Below are 16,188 nucleotides of genomic sequence, written 5' to 3' on the forward strand. Positions count from 1 at the left end.
CCGCGCATTAAGTACTGCAGTGCATTCTCCTCCTCATGGGACTGACACCATGATTTGGCCCCAGTGCCTTCCTGTGAGATATGTACCCACTCCTCCACCAAGGCTCCCTGACCAAGGGCCCTCACTCTTTCCGATCCAACAGGCCCCAGACTCGCTCAATAGGATTGAGACAGTGGCTCTTCGCTTGTCGGCCATGGCAAAACACTGACATTTTTTTTTCCCTTGTTCTTGCAGGAAATCCACGCATAGAAATGCGCTCAGGGTGGCATTGTCATGCTTGGAGGTCATTCAGATGAAGCCCTGAGCCAGGAAGGGTACCACATGAGGAAGAAGAATGTTCTTCCCTTAACGTACAGAGTTGAGATGCTTTGCCGAATGGCTAGCAACAAGCTCAAGTTCCGATACGCAACGAACACATCGCCGGCAGGACGCTGGACGGACCTCCCACCTCCAAATCAATCCGCTCCAGAGTACAGGCCTCAAGTGTACACGCTTCATTTTCCTGTCGGACGATAAACGCAAAAACTCTGACCATAGCTCTCTCCTTTGTTTAATCATTTGAGAAACCAAGGCTGTCGAGTCTGCCAATTAGAATGTGGTGATTGACAGAGTCGAAAGCCTTGGCCAGGTCGATGAATACGGCTGCACAGTAATGTCTCTTATCGATGGCGGTTATGATGTCGTTTAGGACCTTGAGCGTGGCTGAGGTGCACCCATGACCAGCTCTGGAACCAGATTGCCTAGCGGAAGAAGGTACTGTGGGATTCAAAATGGTTGGTAATCTGTTWGTTAACTTGGCTTTCGAAGACCTTAGAAAGACAGGGTAGGATAGATATGTCTGTAGCAGTTTGGGTCTAGCGTGTCCCCCCTTTGAAGAGGGGGATGACCGCTGCAGCTTTCCAATCTTTGGGAATCTCAGACGATACGAAAGAGAGGTTGAACAGGCTAGTAATAGGGGTGCCTAAGCATGCCTAAGGCACGTTCACGCAGATTAGCAGGGACCCTGGGCATCTTTCTTTTGGTGTTTTTCAGAGTCAGTAGAAAGGCCTTTTTAGTGTCCTAAGTTTTCATAACTGTGACCTTAATTGCCTACCGTCTGTAAGCTGTTAGAGTCTTAACGACCGTTCCACAGGTGCTTGTTCATTAATTGTTTATGGTTCATTGAACAAGCATGGGGAAAACGTGTTTAAACCCTTTACAATGAAGATCTGTGAAGTTATTTGGATTTTTACGAATTATATCTGAACGACAGGGTCCTGAAAAAAGGGACGTTTGTTTTTTTGCTGAGTTTAGATAATAGGGTGGTTTTTGGGGCACAGTATATGTATAACCCTGCTTTTGAGAGCCGAGTAGACAGCTTTGACCCCCCACAGAAAATAAAGAGCATGTTTTAGAGGTCTCTTTACATCAGATAGCTGCAAAAGATTAAACATGGGGCCCTGGATTAAAGTAGTGCACTATACTTGGAATAGCATGCCATTTGGGACATAGATTTAGAGGCTATACGGTAGAATGGAGCTGGCATGACATGTTGGGTCTAAGCTGCAGCAGATGTGACCGGAGCCGTCCATCTCATCTCGGGTGCGTCCCAAATGGCCCATACTCTGGTCAAAAGTACTGCACTATGTAGAGAATAGAGTACCACTTGGGACACAAGCCTTCATCTCATCTCCCCTCGACACCATCTGCAGGGTATTAGGTCACCTTCACCCGGGGGGAGATGGAGACCGTTGCTAAGAGATCTCCAGGTCAACCAGAGATGCGGCCATGCGAAAGGGTACAGGGTACACACGTTAAACAATGCTCAGTGTCATATTCATTAGGGCACTCCGTCGCAAAGCGTTTTGCAATGGAACCCAAAAAACACGTTTTTAGTACTGGGCAAGTCCCTCCCTGTTTCTGTCCGTTTTCTTCCATTTTTGTTTATTTTTAATTTTTATTATGATTCATAAGAATGTCTGGGAGTCCATTGAAGAACAAACGTAACACATAGGCCTATAAGTTATATATAATTGACAGACTGACTATATTCAAACTTAACTGAATTGGAACTAGGCCTATTACAGTAGACAATTACAGTAGACAGGGTATCCATGAGGGGGGYAAATATCAATGCCATATTATTTTGTACTCCTGTAGTACTCAGGATGTTTCGGAGACTAGTGTTGATCTCATTTTGAATATCAGCCGAGCGCTGCCTACAAAAAAAAAACTTTTCAGTCATAAAGACACACGCCTGTTGCATAGTCATGTCAACAAAGCCTCACTCACTCTCCTACAGTCAGGCAATATAAAATGACTTACAGACCTGGGTTCAAATTGAAATCTTGATCGTTTCCTTTAGCCTGCCTAGAGAGCAGGCTTTACACCAGGGGCAGTCAACTCAATTCAATCGAGGGACGATTTTTGTTTTCGAGCTGATGGTCGGGGGGCCGAAGCATAATTAAAAGAAGGTGTACGAAGCAAATTGACCACAAATAAGCCCAAAAATAGATTGTATTAGAAAATAACACACTTCATACCTTGATTACATTAAAGACAGATTTCCTATATTAAAAGAAGTCTTGGTGATTTACAGTATTTTCTTTTTAGTAAAAACCACAATCCTCTCTGGTTTACATTGTTGYGACTTTTCTAAAATCGGTTCCACCGCAAAAGGCCAGCTTAACCAAGCACAGATGCAGTACTTGAATTGATTTCAAATAGTATTTCAACCAAAGTCTGCGTATACACTCAGTTAAACTAGGTGCATAGCGTAGACAAGACATAAGCCACTATAGGGTTGATCTTTTGCAATCATGTCTTGAGCCAGAGCCATAAAGATCCTATAATTCAACACTATTTGATCAGTTTCTAGAACYAAAATCTTCCTGACCATGTTTTTTCTTTTTGTCACGTTGCTAGGATGCCAAGATCCACTCCAGAGAGATGCAACTGGATCTTCAGAACGTCAGTAGGTCAGTCAATACCATCTCATTGAGGCAGTTAACTTAATAGCCTGCTTCCTGTGTCGACTGGCCTAGCCAGCCCTCACAGTTTAACCAGCAATCTGCTCTACTACTGGGACGTGGGGGAAGGAACTCCCTTTCAACACAGCAATGTGCTTCTGCTCCTTTAGCCATCTGACGCTAGCCACATGAACACATCTCGTGTGACTACAATACGACTCCCATGAATGATATTTCCTATGTGGTGACATACGGTATATATATATATATATATATATATATATATATATATTTCTCTACTTTGGTGAATATGTGGAGGCTATATATACTACCATGTACAGTTATGACTCTCACATGTGTGACTCAGACATTAGAATTACAATCTTAAAAAGTTGAAGATCAAGCAAAACATAAAATCAATAGATTTGGCAAAAACAGCACAGTAGACATCTGGCAGGACAGTTTAAAATGACAAATGACCCGTAGCCTATCCAAAACGCTCTCTAGATGTCAAAGAAGGTCTTTAAAATGTTCTGAGCTACTTTGGGAGAAAAGCTAGGGTCTGGTTACTTACGTGACTGCTCTCCTTGAAAAGTTTAAAGCTCATCCACTTTGGCATGGTGTCTCTTTGCTCTGCTCTCTCGGTCTGTGCTGCAGAGTTAAGCTCAGTTCAAGCTCTTTCCTTTGATTGGCTGAACCAGACAGGGAGACAGGCAGTGTTATTATGACCCTGTCGTCTCCACTACTCATAGAAAGCTTGTGGTTGTTGTCTTCACGGGTCCCAACCGGGTACGAAATTCTGTTGTTGACCCTCGACAGAAAGGCTTCTGTTTGATTGTCATTGGGTCTCGGGTCTATCAAATGTATATACCAGAGACCCGATGACAATCAAATAGGGCCCAACCCAGACCAGAGGGTCAACGTTCGGGTCGGGTCCAGGTTAATCGGGTCCTTCTTGGACCCATGAAGACCTCTAACACAGGCTTACTATGAGTAGTAGACACGACGGCTCATAATAACACACTACTGCATGTGTGCACCCAACCAAGGATCAGCATAGCCTATAGCATATTTATTTCATGCTAATAAAGGTGAATTTACTGTCTTATAGAAGGCCTAGCCAACATATAAAAACCCATTTGTTAAGCAGAAGAGCAACTTGGGGGGGGGGGGGCATGTGTGTGTTGTGGAGAGAGAAAGTGTGTGTCTGAGAGACAGAGGGAAGGTGTGGCATATATTCCTGCAGCACAGCTAAGCCCAAATTGGACCACAGTTGTCCTTCCTTGACAGGAAACACACACACAGAAAGAGAGAGAGAGCGAGAGAGACAGAGAGAGAGCGAGACAGAGAGAGAGCGAGAGAGACAGAGAGAGAGACAGAGATAACCCGCATCTCCCATCCGAGGAGCACGAGGCCAGTCTCATGACTAGCGGATACAGCGGTGGCGATTGGAGAACAGCTTCATTATATGGTGAGCCGGGGATGAAGGAGGGGATAAAATAGATTTGATTTAGTCAACGTACAGTAATGAAGAGAGGCACAACCTTGGTTTAGGGAATGAACCGACAACACATCCATGTGATGTGCAGCATGAGGGACAGAGGACAAACACACCCATGTGAACTCTGTCGTAAAAACACAGCAAAGTAGAAGCACACCACTGGAAATGCTTTCCTAGCTGCTTTCTTTGTAATTGTTAGCCATATATACACCGCACATGAGTTGGAGACAGACGGCAGCTAGACAAGCCCAGGAAACAGCCTAGGGTGTGCATCCCAAATGGCACCCTAGTTACTATACACTTTGACCAGGGCCCACAGGAAATAGGGTGTCATTTGAGATGCAGCCTAGCTGTTCCATCTCCATGCAGGGAGAAAAACAAATCCTCCCACAGTGACAGTCACAGCAGGGTGGTCGGGTGGGAGCAGAGATATCGTGTCTATCTGTGCGGAGTGGCTAACTGTCAGCTTGGACCAGACGACGACACTGGAAGGGCTTAGAAAGACCACAACAGCACCAGGAAGAGAGTCATTTCCAAGACAAAAACAGTCTGTGGAAAGATTGACATGGCTCGGCCTGAGAGAAAATATCAAGAGAGAGAAAAACCCTCCTGACAGTCAGTCGGTGACACTTGGCGGCTCAAATCAGACCGGGTTTGGTGTTAGGAACTTATTTTTTGGAAATTCTCTATCCAGCCTTCCCTTGGCTATTCATAACAGCATGCAACACTGGAATATAGCTTAAGGAAATTGCATTGAACTATAAGGGAGCTCCAGCACTGAGGAATGTCTTTCTGTTTAAAGCCTTCCAAAGAGCAACAAGACAACCCTCCCACCTTGAGAAGGAATGAAATAATAGTGTTATTTAGTTGCGACATCCTCCACCGAGAGAGAAAGCAACACACACACACTCGGCTGTTCCATTAACTTCCCTCAAATCACACCTATTCATCACAAGCTCAACGAGGATTTGCCTGTCACTCTGTTAGGGCAGCCGTTTCTAGAGCCCAGTCTATCTTTCTGCTGTGCGTGGCAGAGTGACATTTAGCGCAGGGGCAAAGTGTGGGCGTACTGTGTGAAAAGGTCACAGGGCATCACAATGGACTGGCCAGGCCACGCTCGCTCTCTCTGCATGCATCCCAAATGGCACCCTATTCCCTATTTAGTCCATAGGGCTCTGGTTAAAAGGAGTGCACTATATAGGGAATAAGGTACCATTTGGGAGTTTGGGGATGCAGCTTCTCTCTCTCTCTTTCGTACACCACTCTCCACCCTCCAGAGCAGAGGGAAAATGGGACCCCAGGCCAAGACACCCAAGCCTGGCTGCTCTCCAAGACAACAGAAGGCTGGAGGGCCCAGCTGCAGTGGAGTTGAGCCCAGAGAGAGAGGGAGTGGGTCATAGGGAGGGAAATCTTCCAAAAGTTAAGACAACAACCAGCTTCACAACCAGGGTTGAGCTCCTACCCAACTAGGTATTTAACATATCAGCTAAAAACATAATAGATAAAGCAATCTGACGCCCGACTGCACAGTCGATGATGTGGAACGCAACCACTGGTTGATTGACGCAATGCAATGTAGATGTGCAGGAACTCAACCATAATGTTCATCAGTCATGCTAACTACTGCCGGTAGCTAAATTTAACAACTAATTATCGTGGATGCTGTCKCTACTGGCCTACATAGACAACTCAAGGTAAGAGGAATTTTACCCAAACATGTAAATTAGATGAACCCTCCCTTTAACTCTCACACACCTTTTTTTCAAGAGCAAATTAGGAATAAATGTATCCTTACATTGATTTCAACAGTCCTTTCGTATGTTGCATGCCGGGCCACATGCCTGCACAAAGCTGAACAGACGTTCATAGTTTCACATGATTGTTTTTCCATGCTAACCTACTGGGGAGCCGTCAGCTCTATGGCAGGTCCAGCCCCTGCTTGGAACATAAGAGAGGCCAGGGAAACCCGATTGTCATCAGCTGTCCATGGTGACCACAGGGGGGCGGAGCTATGAAGGAAGCCATTGTCAGCATACTTAAAACCAAAATACATATCAGATTTTAAAGTCATTCATATTTCACACTTATTTGCTTGATGATTGTGTATGGTAAATATTTAATATGTAGGACTTATTGCCTGTAGGCCTACAGGGAATAAAGAAGATGTTTAGGGCTCATGTTCATAATAAAAGATCTCAGGATTGGAGTGCTGTCAGTTTTGCCTTTTGATCATAAGTGAATAATATGGATATGGGGGACCTGAATCCCAAATCTAGTACTTATTTACTTGAGATGTTCCAGGCGATTTGGTCCTCCTACCTTAATCACTGTTCCAAGTGTTTCTGAGAAGTCTAGAAGCGGGGATGGAGATGGTGTCTGGCTGGCTGCTGCCGTCACCCTGGCTGTCTGCATCCTCACCAGCCATCCCTGGGATCCGCAACACACACACACACACACACACACACACACACACACACACACACACACACACCACAGCGACACACACAAACACACACACCAGTTAGAAGTGAATGTTCTTATCTCTGTCCTGTCCTTGAATGTTTCTTTTGAAGAGGATGTACAGTATCTTTATCTTCAGCCATCCAGACCAAATTAAAATAGAATGATCACACTGTCTATGAAATAATACTCGAACAGGATTAGATTATAACAAATGTGGGAACTTTTATAAATACGCCTACTGACAGTGTTGCTTACGTGGGTGCCTGCCATGGCCGAGTGATTTAAGGAGTAGGGCGAAGTTGCCCCTAGACACTGATCAGTCAGAACCATTTTCCCCCACTAATGGTTAAGGTTAGGATTGGGAGAGAGGAAGCTGATCCCAGATCTGTACCTAGGGGAAAACGTCAACCTGGAGCGAGTGCTGGGGCTACTCACCTCTTGCTGTTGTTGCGTGGCTTGGCCGGGTTTTGGGCATGTGGATGGGCTCCTTCAGCGCCCCCCTTGAGGTGGATGATCTCTCCTGGATCACCTCCCGGATGTTCTTGATCCACTTCCTGCTTTGCTTCAATACTGGAGCCTGGGGAGAGAGTAGACACATCATATTGATTGGTCTTTTTTTTATCCTCTGGCCTCTGGCAAGAGAAAGGTGTTGGCGTACAAAGAAGAAAAACTGCAACGTAACCATGAAGGCGTTGCCCTGTAAATGATGCTTTCTGCAAGGCATGGCCCTTACAGCCCCAGTCTTTAGGAAGGGTATATGTCACTTTTTTTATGGCCCCTCAATTAGTGTGGGTTTGGCATTGTGACACATGCCCTAAAAGCTACTTTTCACCCTGTACTGAACCATCTTGAAGATCAGTAGAAGGCACCTTTAAAGGGACCTGCGCCCGTATTCACAAAGTGTCTCAGAATAGGAGTGCTGATTAAGGATCAGGTCTCACCTGTCCATATATGATCATATTATTTATGATCGAAAAGGGAAAACTGATCTGGATCAGCACTCCTATTCTGCAGACACTTGTGAATACGGGCGCAGGTCCCTTAAAGCTGGCTTCTACTGATCTTCAAGATGGTTCAGTACAGGTGGAAAGTAGCTTAGGTTCATTGTAGTCACACTCACATACCCCACACTAATTGAGGGCATAAAAAAGTGACATATACCCGCCTAAGACTGGGCTTGTAAGGGCCATGCCTTCGCAGAAAGCATCATTTACAGTTCAACGCTCATGGTTACTTGCCAGTTTTTCTCCTTTGTAACGCCAACACCTTCTCTTGCCAGAGGCCAGAGAAAAAAGACCAATCAGTTGATGGTGGTCATCACTCTCCTCCCCAGGCGTCCAGTCAATTGAAAGCAAAGCCAGGATGGATCAAAGAACATCCGGGAGGTGATCCAGAGAAAGGATCACTCCACCTCAAAGGCCGGCGCTAAGACCCATCCCATGCCCAAAAACCCCGGCCCAGCCACGCAACAACAGCAAGAGGTGAGTAGCCCCAGCACTCGCTCCAGGTTGACGTTTCCCCTAGGTACAGATCTGGATCAGCTTCCTCTCTCCCAATCCTAACCTTAACCATTAGTGTGGAAATGTCGTACTGATCAGTGTCTAGGGCAACTTCGCCCTACTCCTTATCACTCGGCATGGCAGGCACCCACGTAAGCAACACTGTCAGTAGCGTATTTATAAAGTTCCCACATTTGTTTATAATCTATCTCTGTTCGTATATTTCATAGATCAGTGTGACTCATTCTATTTAATTTGGTCTGGATGGCTGAAGATAAGATACTGTCATCCTCTTCAAGAAACATCAAGACAGACAGAGATAAGAACACTTCACTTTAACTGGTGTGTGTGTGTGTGTGTGTGTGTGTGTGTGTGTGTGTGTGTTGTGTGTGTGTGTGTGTGTGTGTGTGTGTGTGTGTGCGGATCCAGGATGCTGGTGAGGATGCAGACAGCCAGGGTGACGGCAGCAGCCAGCCAGACCCATCTCCATCGCTTCTAGGACTTCTCAGAACACTGTGGACAGTGATAAGGTAGGAGGACATCTGCTGGAACATCTCAAGTATAAGTACTGATTTGGGATCAGGGTCCCCATATCATTTATTCATTATGATCTATAGGCAAAACTGATCAGCACTCCAATTCCTGATTCTTTATGAACATGAGCCTAAACATCTTCTTTCTCCCCTGTGGCCTACAGCAATAGTCCACATATTAAATATTTACCATACACAATATCAAGCAAATAAGTGTGAATATGAATGACTTTAATATCTGATATGTACTTTTTTTTAATTATGCTGACATTGATTGGCTCCTTCATAGCTCCGCCCCCTGTGGTCACCATGGACAGCTGATTGACAATCGGGGTTTCCCTGCCTCTCTTATGTTCCAAGCAGGGGCTGTGACCTGCCATTAGAGCTGAGGCTCCCAGTAGGTTAGATGGAAAACAATCATGTGAAACTATGAAACGTCTGTTCAGGCTTTGTGCAGGCATGTGCCCTCATGCAACATACGAAGGACTTTTGAAATCAATGTAAGGATCATTTGATTCCTAATTTGCTCTTGAAAAAAAGGTGTGTGAGAGTTAAAGGGAGGGTTCATCTAATTTACATGTTTGGGTAAAATTCCTCTTACCTTGAGTTGTCTATGTAGGCCAGTAGTGACGCATCCACGATAATTGAGTTGTTAAATTTAGCTACCGGCAGTAGTTGCATGACTGATGAACATTATGGTTGAGTTCCTGCACATCTACATTGCATTGCGTCAATCAACAGTGTTGCGTTCCACATCATCGACTGTGGCAGTCGGGCGTCAGATTGCTTTTCTATTATGTTTTTAGCTGATATGTTTAAATACCTAGTTGGGTAGGAGCTCAACCCTGGTTGTGAAGCTGGTTGTTGTCTTAACTTTTGGAAGATTTCCTTCCCTATGACCCACTCCCTCTCTCTCTGGGCTCAACTCCACTGCAGCTGGCCCTCCAGCCTTCTGTTGTCTTGGAGAGCAGCCAGGCTTGGGTGTCTTGGCCTGGGGTCCCATTTTCCCTCTGCTCTGGAGGGGGAGATGGTGTACGAAAGAGAGAGAGAGAAGCTGCATCCCCAAACTCCCAAATGGTCCTTATCCCTATATAGTGCACTCCTTTTAACCAGAGCCTATGGACTAAATAGGGAATAGGGTGCCATTTGGGCTGCATGCAGAGAGAGCGAGCGTGGCCTGGCCAGTCCATTGTGATGCCCTGTGACCTTTTCCACAGTACAGACCGCACACTTTGCCCCTGCGCTAAATGTTCACTCTGCACGCACAGCAGAAAGATAGACTGGGCTCTAGAAACGGCTGCCCTAACCAGAGTGACAGGCAAATCCTCGTTGACTTGTGATGAATAGGTGTGATTTGAGGGAGTTAATGAAACAGCCGAGTGTGTGTGTGTTGCTTTCTTCTCTCGGTGGAGGATGTCGCAACTAAATACACACTATTATTTCATTCCTTCTCAAGGTGGGAGGTTGTCTTGTTGCTCTTTGGAAGGCTTTAAACAGAAAGACATTCCTCAGTGCTGGAGCTCCCTTATAGTTCAATGCAATTTCCTTAAGCTATATTCCGTGTTGCATGCTGTTATGAATAGCCAAGGAAGGCTGGATAGAGAATTCCAAAAAATAAGTTCCTAACACCAAACCCGGTCTGATTTGAGCCGCCAAGTGTCACCGACTGACTGTCAGGAGGGTTTTTCTCTCTCTTGATATTTTCTCTCAGGCCGAGCCATGTCAATCTTTCCACAGACTGTTTTATGTCTTGGAAATGACTCTCTTCCTGCGTGCTTGTTGTGGTCTTTCTAAGCCCTTCCAGTGTCGTCGTCTGGTCCAAGCTGACAGTTAGCCACTCCCCACAGATAGACACGATATCTCTGCTCCCACCCGACCACCCTGCTGTGACTGTCACTGTGGGAGGATTGTTTTTCTCCCTGCATGGAGATGGAAACAGCTAGGCTGCATCTCAAATGACACCCTATTTCCTGTGGGCCCCTGGTCAAAGTGTATAGTAACTAGGGTGCCATTTGGGATGCACACCCTAGCTGTTTCCTGGGCTGTCTGCTGCCGTCTGTCTTCCAACTCCTGTGCGGTGTATATATATGGCTAACAATTACAAAGAAAGCAGCTAGGAAAGCATTTCCAGTGGTGTGCTTCTACTTTGCTGTGTTTTTACGACAGAGTTCACATGGTGTGTTTGTCCTCTGTCCCTCATAGCTGCACATCACATGGATGTGTTGTCGGTTCCATTCCCTAACCAAGGTTGTGCCTCTCTTCATTACTGTACGTTGATCTAAATCAAATCTATTTTATCCCCTCCTTCATCCCCGGCTCACCATATAATGAAGCTGTTCTCCAATCGCCACCGCTGTATCCGTAGTCATGAGACTGGCCTCGTGCTCCTCGGATGGCGAGATGCGGGTTATCTCTGTCTCTCTATCTGTCTCTCTCGCTCTCTTCTCTGTCTCGCTCTCTCTCTCTGTCTCTCTCGCTCTCTCTCTCTTTCTGTGTGTGTGGTTTCCTGTCAAGGGACAACTTGTGGTCCAATTTGGCTTAGGCTGTGCTGCAGGAATATATGCCACACCTTCCCTCTGTCTCTCAGACACAACACTTTCTTTCTCCACAACACACACATGCCCCCCCCCCCCCCCAAGTTGCCTCTCTGCTTAACAAATGGGTTTTTATATGTTGGCTAGGCCTTCTATAAGACAGTAAATTCACCTTTATTAGCATGAATAAATATTGCTATAGGCTATGCTGATCTTGGTTGGGTGCACACACATGCAGTAGTGTGTTATTATGAGCCGTCGTGTTTACTACTCATAGTAAGCCTGTGTAGAGGTCTTCATGGGTCCAAGAAGACCCGATTAACCTGGACCCGACCCAACGTTGACCCTCTGTCGGGTTGGGCCCTATTTTGATTGTCATCGGGTCTCTGGTATATACATTTGATAGACCCGAGACCCAATGACAATCAAACAGAAGCCTTCTGTCGAGGTCAACAACAGAATTTCGTACCAGGTTGGGACCCGTGAAGACAACAACCACAAGCTTTCTATGAGTAGTGGAGCGACAGGGTCATAATAACACTGCCTGTCTCCCCTGTCTGGTTCAGCCAATCAAAGGAAAGAGCTTGAACTGAGCTTAACTCTGCAGCACAGACGAGAGAGCAGAGCAAAGAGACACCATGCCAAAGTGGATGAGCTTTAAACTTTTTCAAGAGAGCAGTCACGTAAGTAACCAGACCCTAGCTTTTCTCCCAAAGTAGCTCAGAACATTTTAAAGACCTTCTTTGACATCTAGAGAGCGTTTTGGATAGGCTACGGTCATTTTGTCATTTTAAACTGTCCTGCCAGATGTCTACTGTGCCTGTTTTTGCCAAATCTATTGATTTTTGTTTTGCTTGATCTTCAACTTTTAAGATTTAATTCTAATGTCTGAGTCACACATGTGAGAGTATACTGTACATGGTAGTATATATAGCCTCCACATATTCACCAAAGTAGAGAAATATATATATATATATATATATATATATATATATATATCCGTAATGTCACCACATAGGAATATCATTCATGGGAGTCGTATTGTAGTCACACGAGATGTGTTCATGTGGCTAGCGTCAGATGGCTAAAAAGAGCAGAAGCACATTGCTGTGTTGAAAGGAGTCCTTCCCCCACGTCCCAGTAGTAGAGCAGATTGCTGGTTAAACTGTGAGGGCTGGCTAGCCAGTCGACACAGGAAGCAGGCTATTAAGTTAACTGCCTCAATGAGATGGTATTGACTGACCTACTGACGTTCTGAAGATCCAGTTGCATCTCTCTGGAGTGGATCTTGCATCCTAGCAACGTGACAAAAAGAAAAAACATGGTCAGGAAGATTTTTCGTTCTAGAAACTGATCAAATAGTGTTGATTATAGGATCTTTATGCTCTGGCTCAAGACATGATTGCAAAAGATTAACCCTATAGTGCTTATGTCTTGTCTACGCTATGCACCTAGTTTAACGTGAGTGTATACGCAGACTTTGGTTGAAATACTATTTGAAATCAATTCAAGTACTGCATCTGTGCTTGGTTAAGCTGGCTTTTGCGGTGGAACCGATTTTAGAAAAAGTCTCAACAATGTAAACCAGAGAGGATTGTGGTTTTACTAAAAAGAAAATACTGTAAATCACCAAGACTTCTTTTAATATAGGAAAATCTGTCTTTAATGTAATCAAGGTATGAGTGTGTTATTTTCTAATACATCTATTTTTGGCTTATTTGTGGTCAATTTGCTGCGTACACCTTCTTTAATTATGCTTCGGGCCCCCGACCATCAGCTCGAAAACAAAAATCGTCCCTCGATTGAATTGAGTGACTGCCCCTGGTGTAAAGCCTGCTCTCTAGGCAGCTAAAGGAAATTTCAATTTGAACCCAGGTCTGTAAGTCATTTTATATTGCCTGACTGTAGGAGAGTGGAGTGAGGCTTTGTTGACATGACTATGACAACAGGCGTGTGTCTTTATGACTGAAAAGTTTTTTTTTGTAGCAGCGCTCGGCTGATATTCAAAATGAGTCAACACTAGTCTCCGAAACATCCTGAGTATACAGGAGTACATAATAATATGGCATTGATATTTCCCCCCTCATGGATACCCTGTCTACTGTAATTGTCTACTGTAATAGCCTAGTTCCAATTCAGTTAAGTTTGAATATAGTCAGTTCTGTCAATCTATATATAACTTATAGGCCTATGTGTTACGTTGTTCTTCAATGGACTCCCAGACATTCTATGAATCATAATAAAATTAAAAATAAACCAAATGGAAGAAAACGGACAGAAACAGGGAGGGACTTGCCCAGTACTAAAACGTGTTTTTTGGTTCCATTGCAAAACGCTTTGCGACGGAGTGCCCTAATGAATATGACACTGAGCATTGTTTAACGTGTGTACCTGTACCCTTTCGCATGGCCGCATCTCTGGTTGACCTGGAGATCTCTTAGCAACGGTCTCCATCTCCCCCGCGGGTGAAGGTGACTAATACCCTGCAGATGGTGTCGAGGGGAGATGAGACTGAAGGCTTGTGTCCCAAGTTGGTACTCTATTCTCTACATAGTGCAGTACTTTTGACCAGCAGTATGGGCATTTGGGACGCACCCGAGATGAGATGGACGGCCTCCGGTCACATCTGCTGCAGCTTACCCCAACATGTATGCCAGCTCCATTCTACCGTATAGCCTCTAAACTCTATGTCCAAATGGCATGCTATTCCAGTATAGTGCACTACTTAATCCAGGGCCCCATGTTTAATCTTTTGCAGCTATCTGATGTAAAGGCCTCTAAAACATGCTCTTTATTTTTCTGTGGGGGTCAAAGCTTGTCTACTCGCTCTCACAAAGCAGGTTATACATATACTGTGCCCAAAAACCCACCCTATATCTAAACTCAGCAAAAAAACCAACGTCCCTTTTTTCAGGACCCTGTCGTTCAGACATAAATTCGTAAAATCCAAATAACTCACAGATCTTCATTGTAAAGGTTTAACACTTTTCCCCATTGCTTGTTCTAATGAACCATAAACAATTAATGAACAAGCACTGTGGAACGGTCGTTCAAGATTAACGCTTACAGACGGTCGCAATTAAGGTCACGTTATGAACTTAGGACACTAAAAAGGCCTTTCTACTGATCTCTGAAAAACACGCAAAAAGAAAGATGGCCCAGGGTCGCCTGCTAATCTGCGTGAACGTGCCTTAGGCTGCTTAAGGCACCTAATTAATAGCCTGTTCAACCTCTCTTTCGTATCGTCTGGATTCCAAAGATTGGAAGCTGCAGCGGTCATCCCCCTCTTCAAAGGGGGGACACGCTAGACCCAAACTGCTACAGACATATCTTATCCTACCCTGTCTTTCTAAGGTCTTCGTAAAGCCGAAGTTACAAAGCAGATTACCACCATTTTGGAAGCCACAGTAACCTTCTTCCGCTAGGCAATCTGTTCCAGAGTGGTCATGGGTGCACCTCAGCCACTGCTCAAGGTTCTAAAACGACATCATTACCGCCATCGATAAGCAGACATTACTGTGCAGCCGTATTCATCGACCTGGCCAAGGCTTTCGACTCTGTCAATCACCAATTCTTAAATTGGCAGCTCGACCCAGCCTTGGTTTCTCAAATGTTTGCCTCGCCTGGTTTTACCAACTACTTCTCTGATAGAGTTCAGTGTGTCAACATCGGATGGCCTGTTGTCCGGCCTCTGGCAGTCCTCTATGGGGGTGCCTCAGGGTTCAATCCTCGGGCCGACTTCTCTTCTTTTCTGTAATATCATCAATGATGTTGCTTTTGCTGCTGGTGATTCTCTGCTACGACCTCTACGCAGACGACACCATTCTGTATACTTCTGGCCCTCTTTGGAACACTGTGTTAACTAACCTCCAGAGAGCTTCAATGCATACAACTTCCTTTCCGTGGCCTTCCAACTGTTTAAACGCTTTTGTTTTGCTTTAAACGTTTTTGTTTATTCCCATGTGTAACTCTGTGTTGGTTGTATGTGTCGAATTGTCTATGCTTTATCTTGGCCAGGTGCAGTTTGCCAAATGAGAAACTTTTCTCAACTAGCCTAACTGGTTAAATAAGGTGAAAATAAAAATACTTTAAAAATGCTGCAAGGAGGCATGAGGACTTGGAGGTTGTGGCAGGGCAATAACTTGCAAGGTCCGTATGTGAGACCCTAAACAGCGCTACAGGGAGACAGGATGGACAGCTGATCGTCCCTTGCAGTGGCAAGAGCCCACGTGTAAAACACTGCATAGGATCGGTACATCCGACCATCAACACCTGCGCGACAGGTATAGGATGGCAACAACTACCTGCTGAGTTAGCTACCGCGACGCACCAATGCCTCCATCAGTGCTCAGACTGTCGGCAACAGGCTGAGAGAGCTGAACTGAGGGCTTGTAGGCAGGTCCCTCACCAGACATCACCGGCAGACAACCGTTACTATGAGCACAACCACCGTCGGCTGACAGACAGACTGGCAGAAAGTGCTCTTCACTTGACGAGTCACGGTTTTCGGTCTCACCAGGGGTGGGATGGTCAGATTTTGCGTTTATCGTCCGAAGGAATGAGCGCGTTTTACCCAAACTGAGGGCTGTACTCTGGATGCGGGATAGATTTGGAGGTGGAGAGTCCTGTCCCATGGTCTGCGGCGATGTGTCGTTGCGTCAATCGACTGACTTGTTTGTCATTGCATGGCATCTCAACGGCTGTGCGCGA

At 45.3% G+C, this 16,188-nt stretch overlaps 1 protein-coding gene across 1 annotated transcript in view; it reads right to left on the reverse strand.

Annotated features, from left to right (window-relative positions):
• Positions 1-16,188, reverse strand: part of LOC111974119 (kalirin) — a 280,207-nt gene that overhangs the window by 52,003 nt on the left and 212,016 nt on the right. The window contains exons 32-34 of the mRNA XM_070446990.1: positions 7,348-7,489; positions 6,778-6,876; positions 3,678-3,685 (exon numbers count right to left, since the gene is read on the reverse strand). Coding sequence (XP_070303091.1) covers positions 3,678-3,685; positions 6,778-6,876; positions 7,348-7,489 — 249 coding nt within the window. The remainder of the gene's footprint in view (positions 1-3,677; positions 3,686-6,777; positions 6,877-7,347; positions 7,490-16,188) is intronic.

This window comes from Salvelinus sp. IW2-2015, linkage group LG2 (genome assembly GCF_002910315.2).
Source record: "Salvelinus sp. IW2-2015 linkage group LG2, ASM291031v2, whole genome shotgun sequence".
NCBI lineage: Eukaryota > Metazoa > Chordata > Actinopteri > Salmoniformes > Salmonidae > Salvelinus > Salvelinus sp. IW2-2015.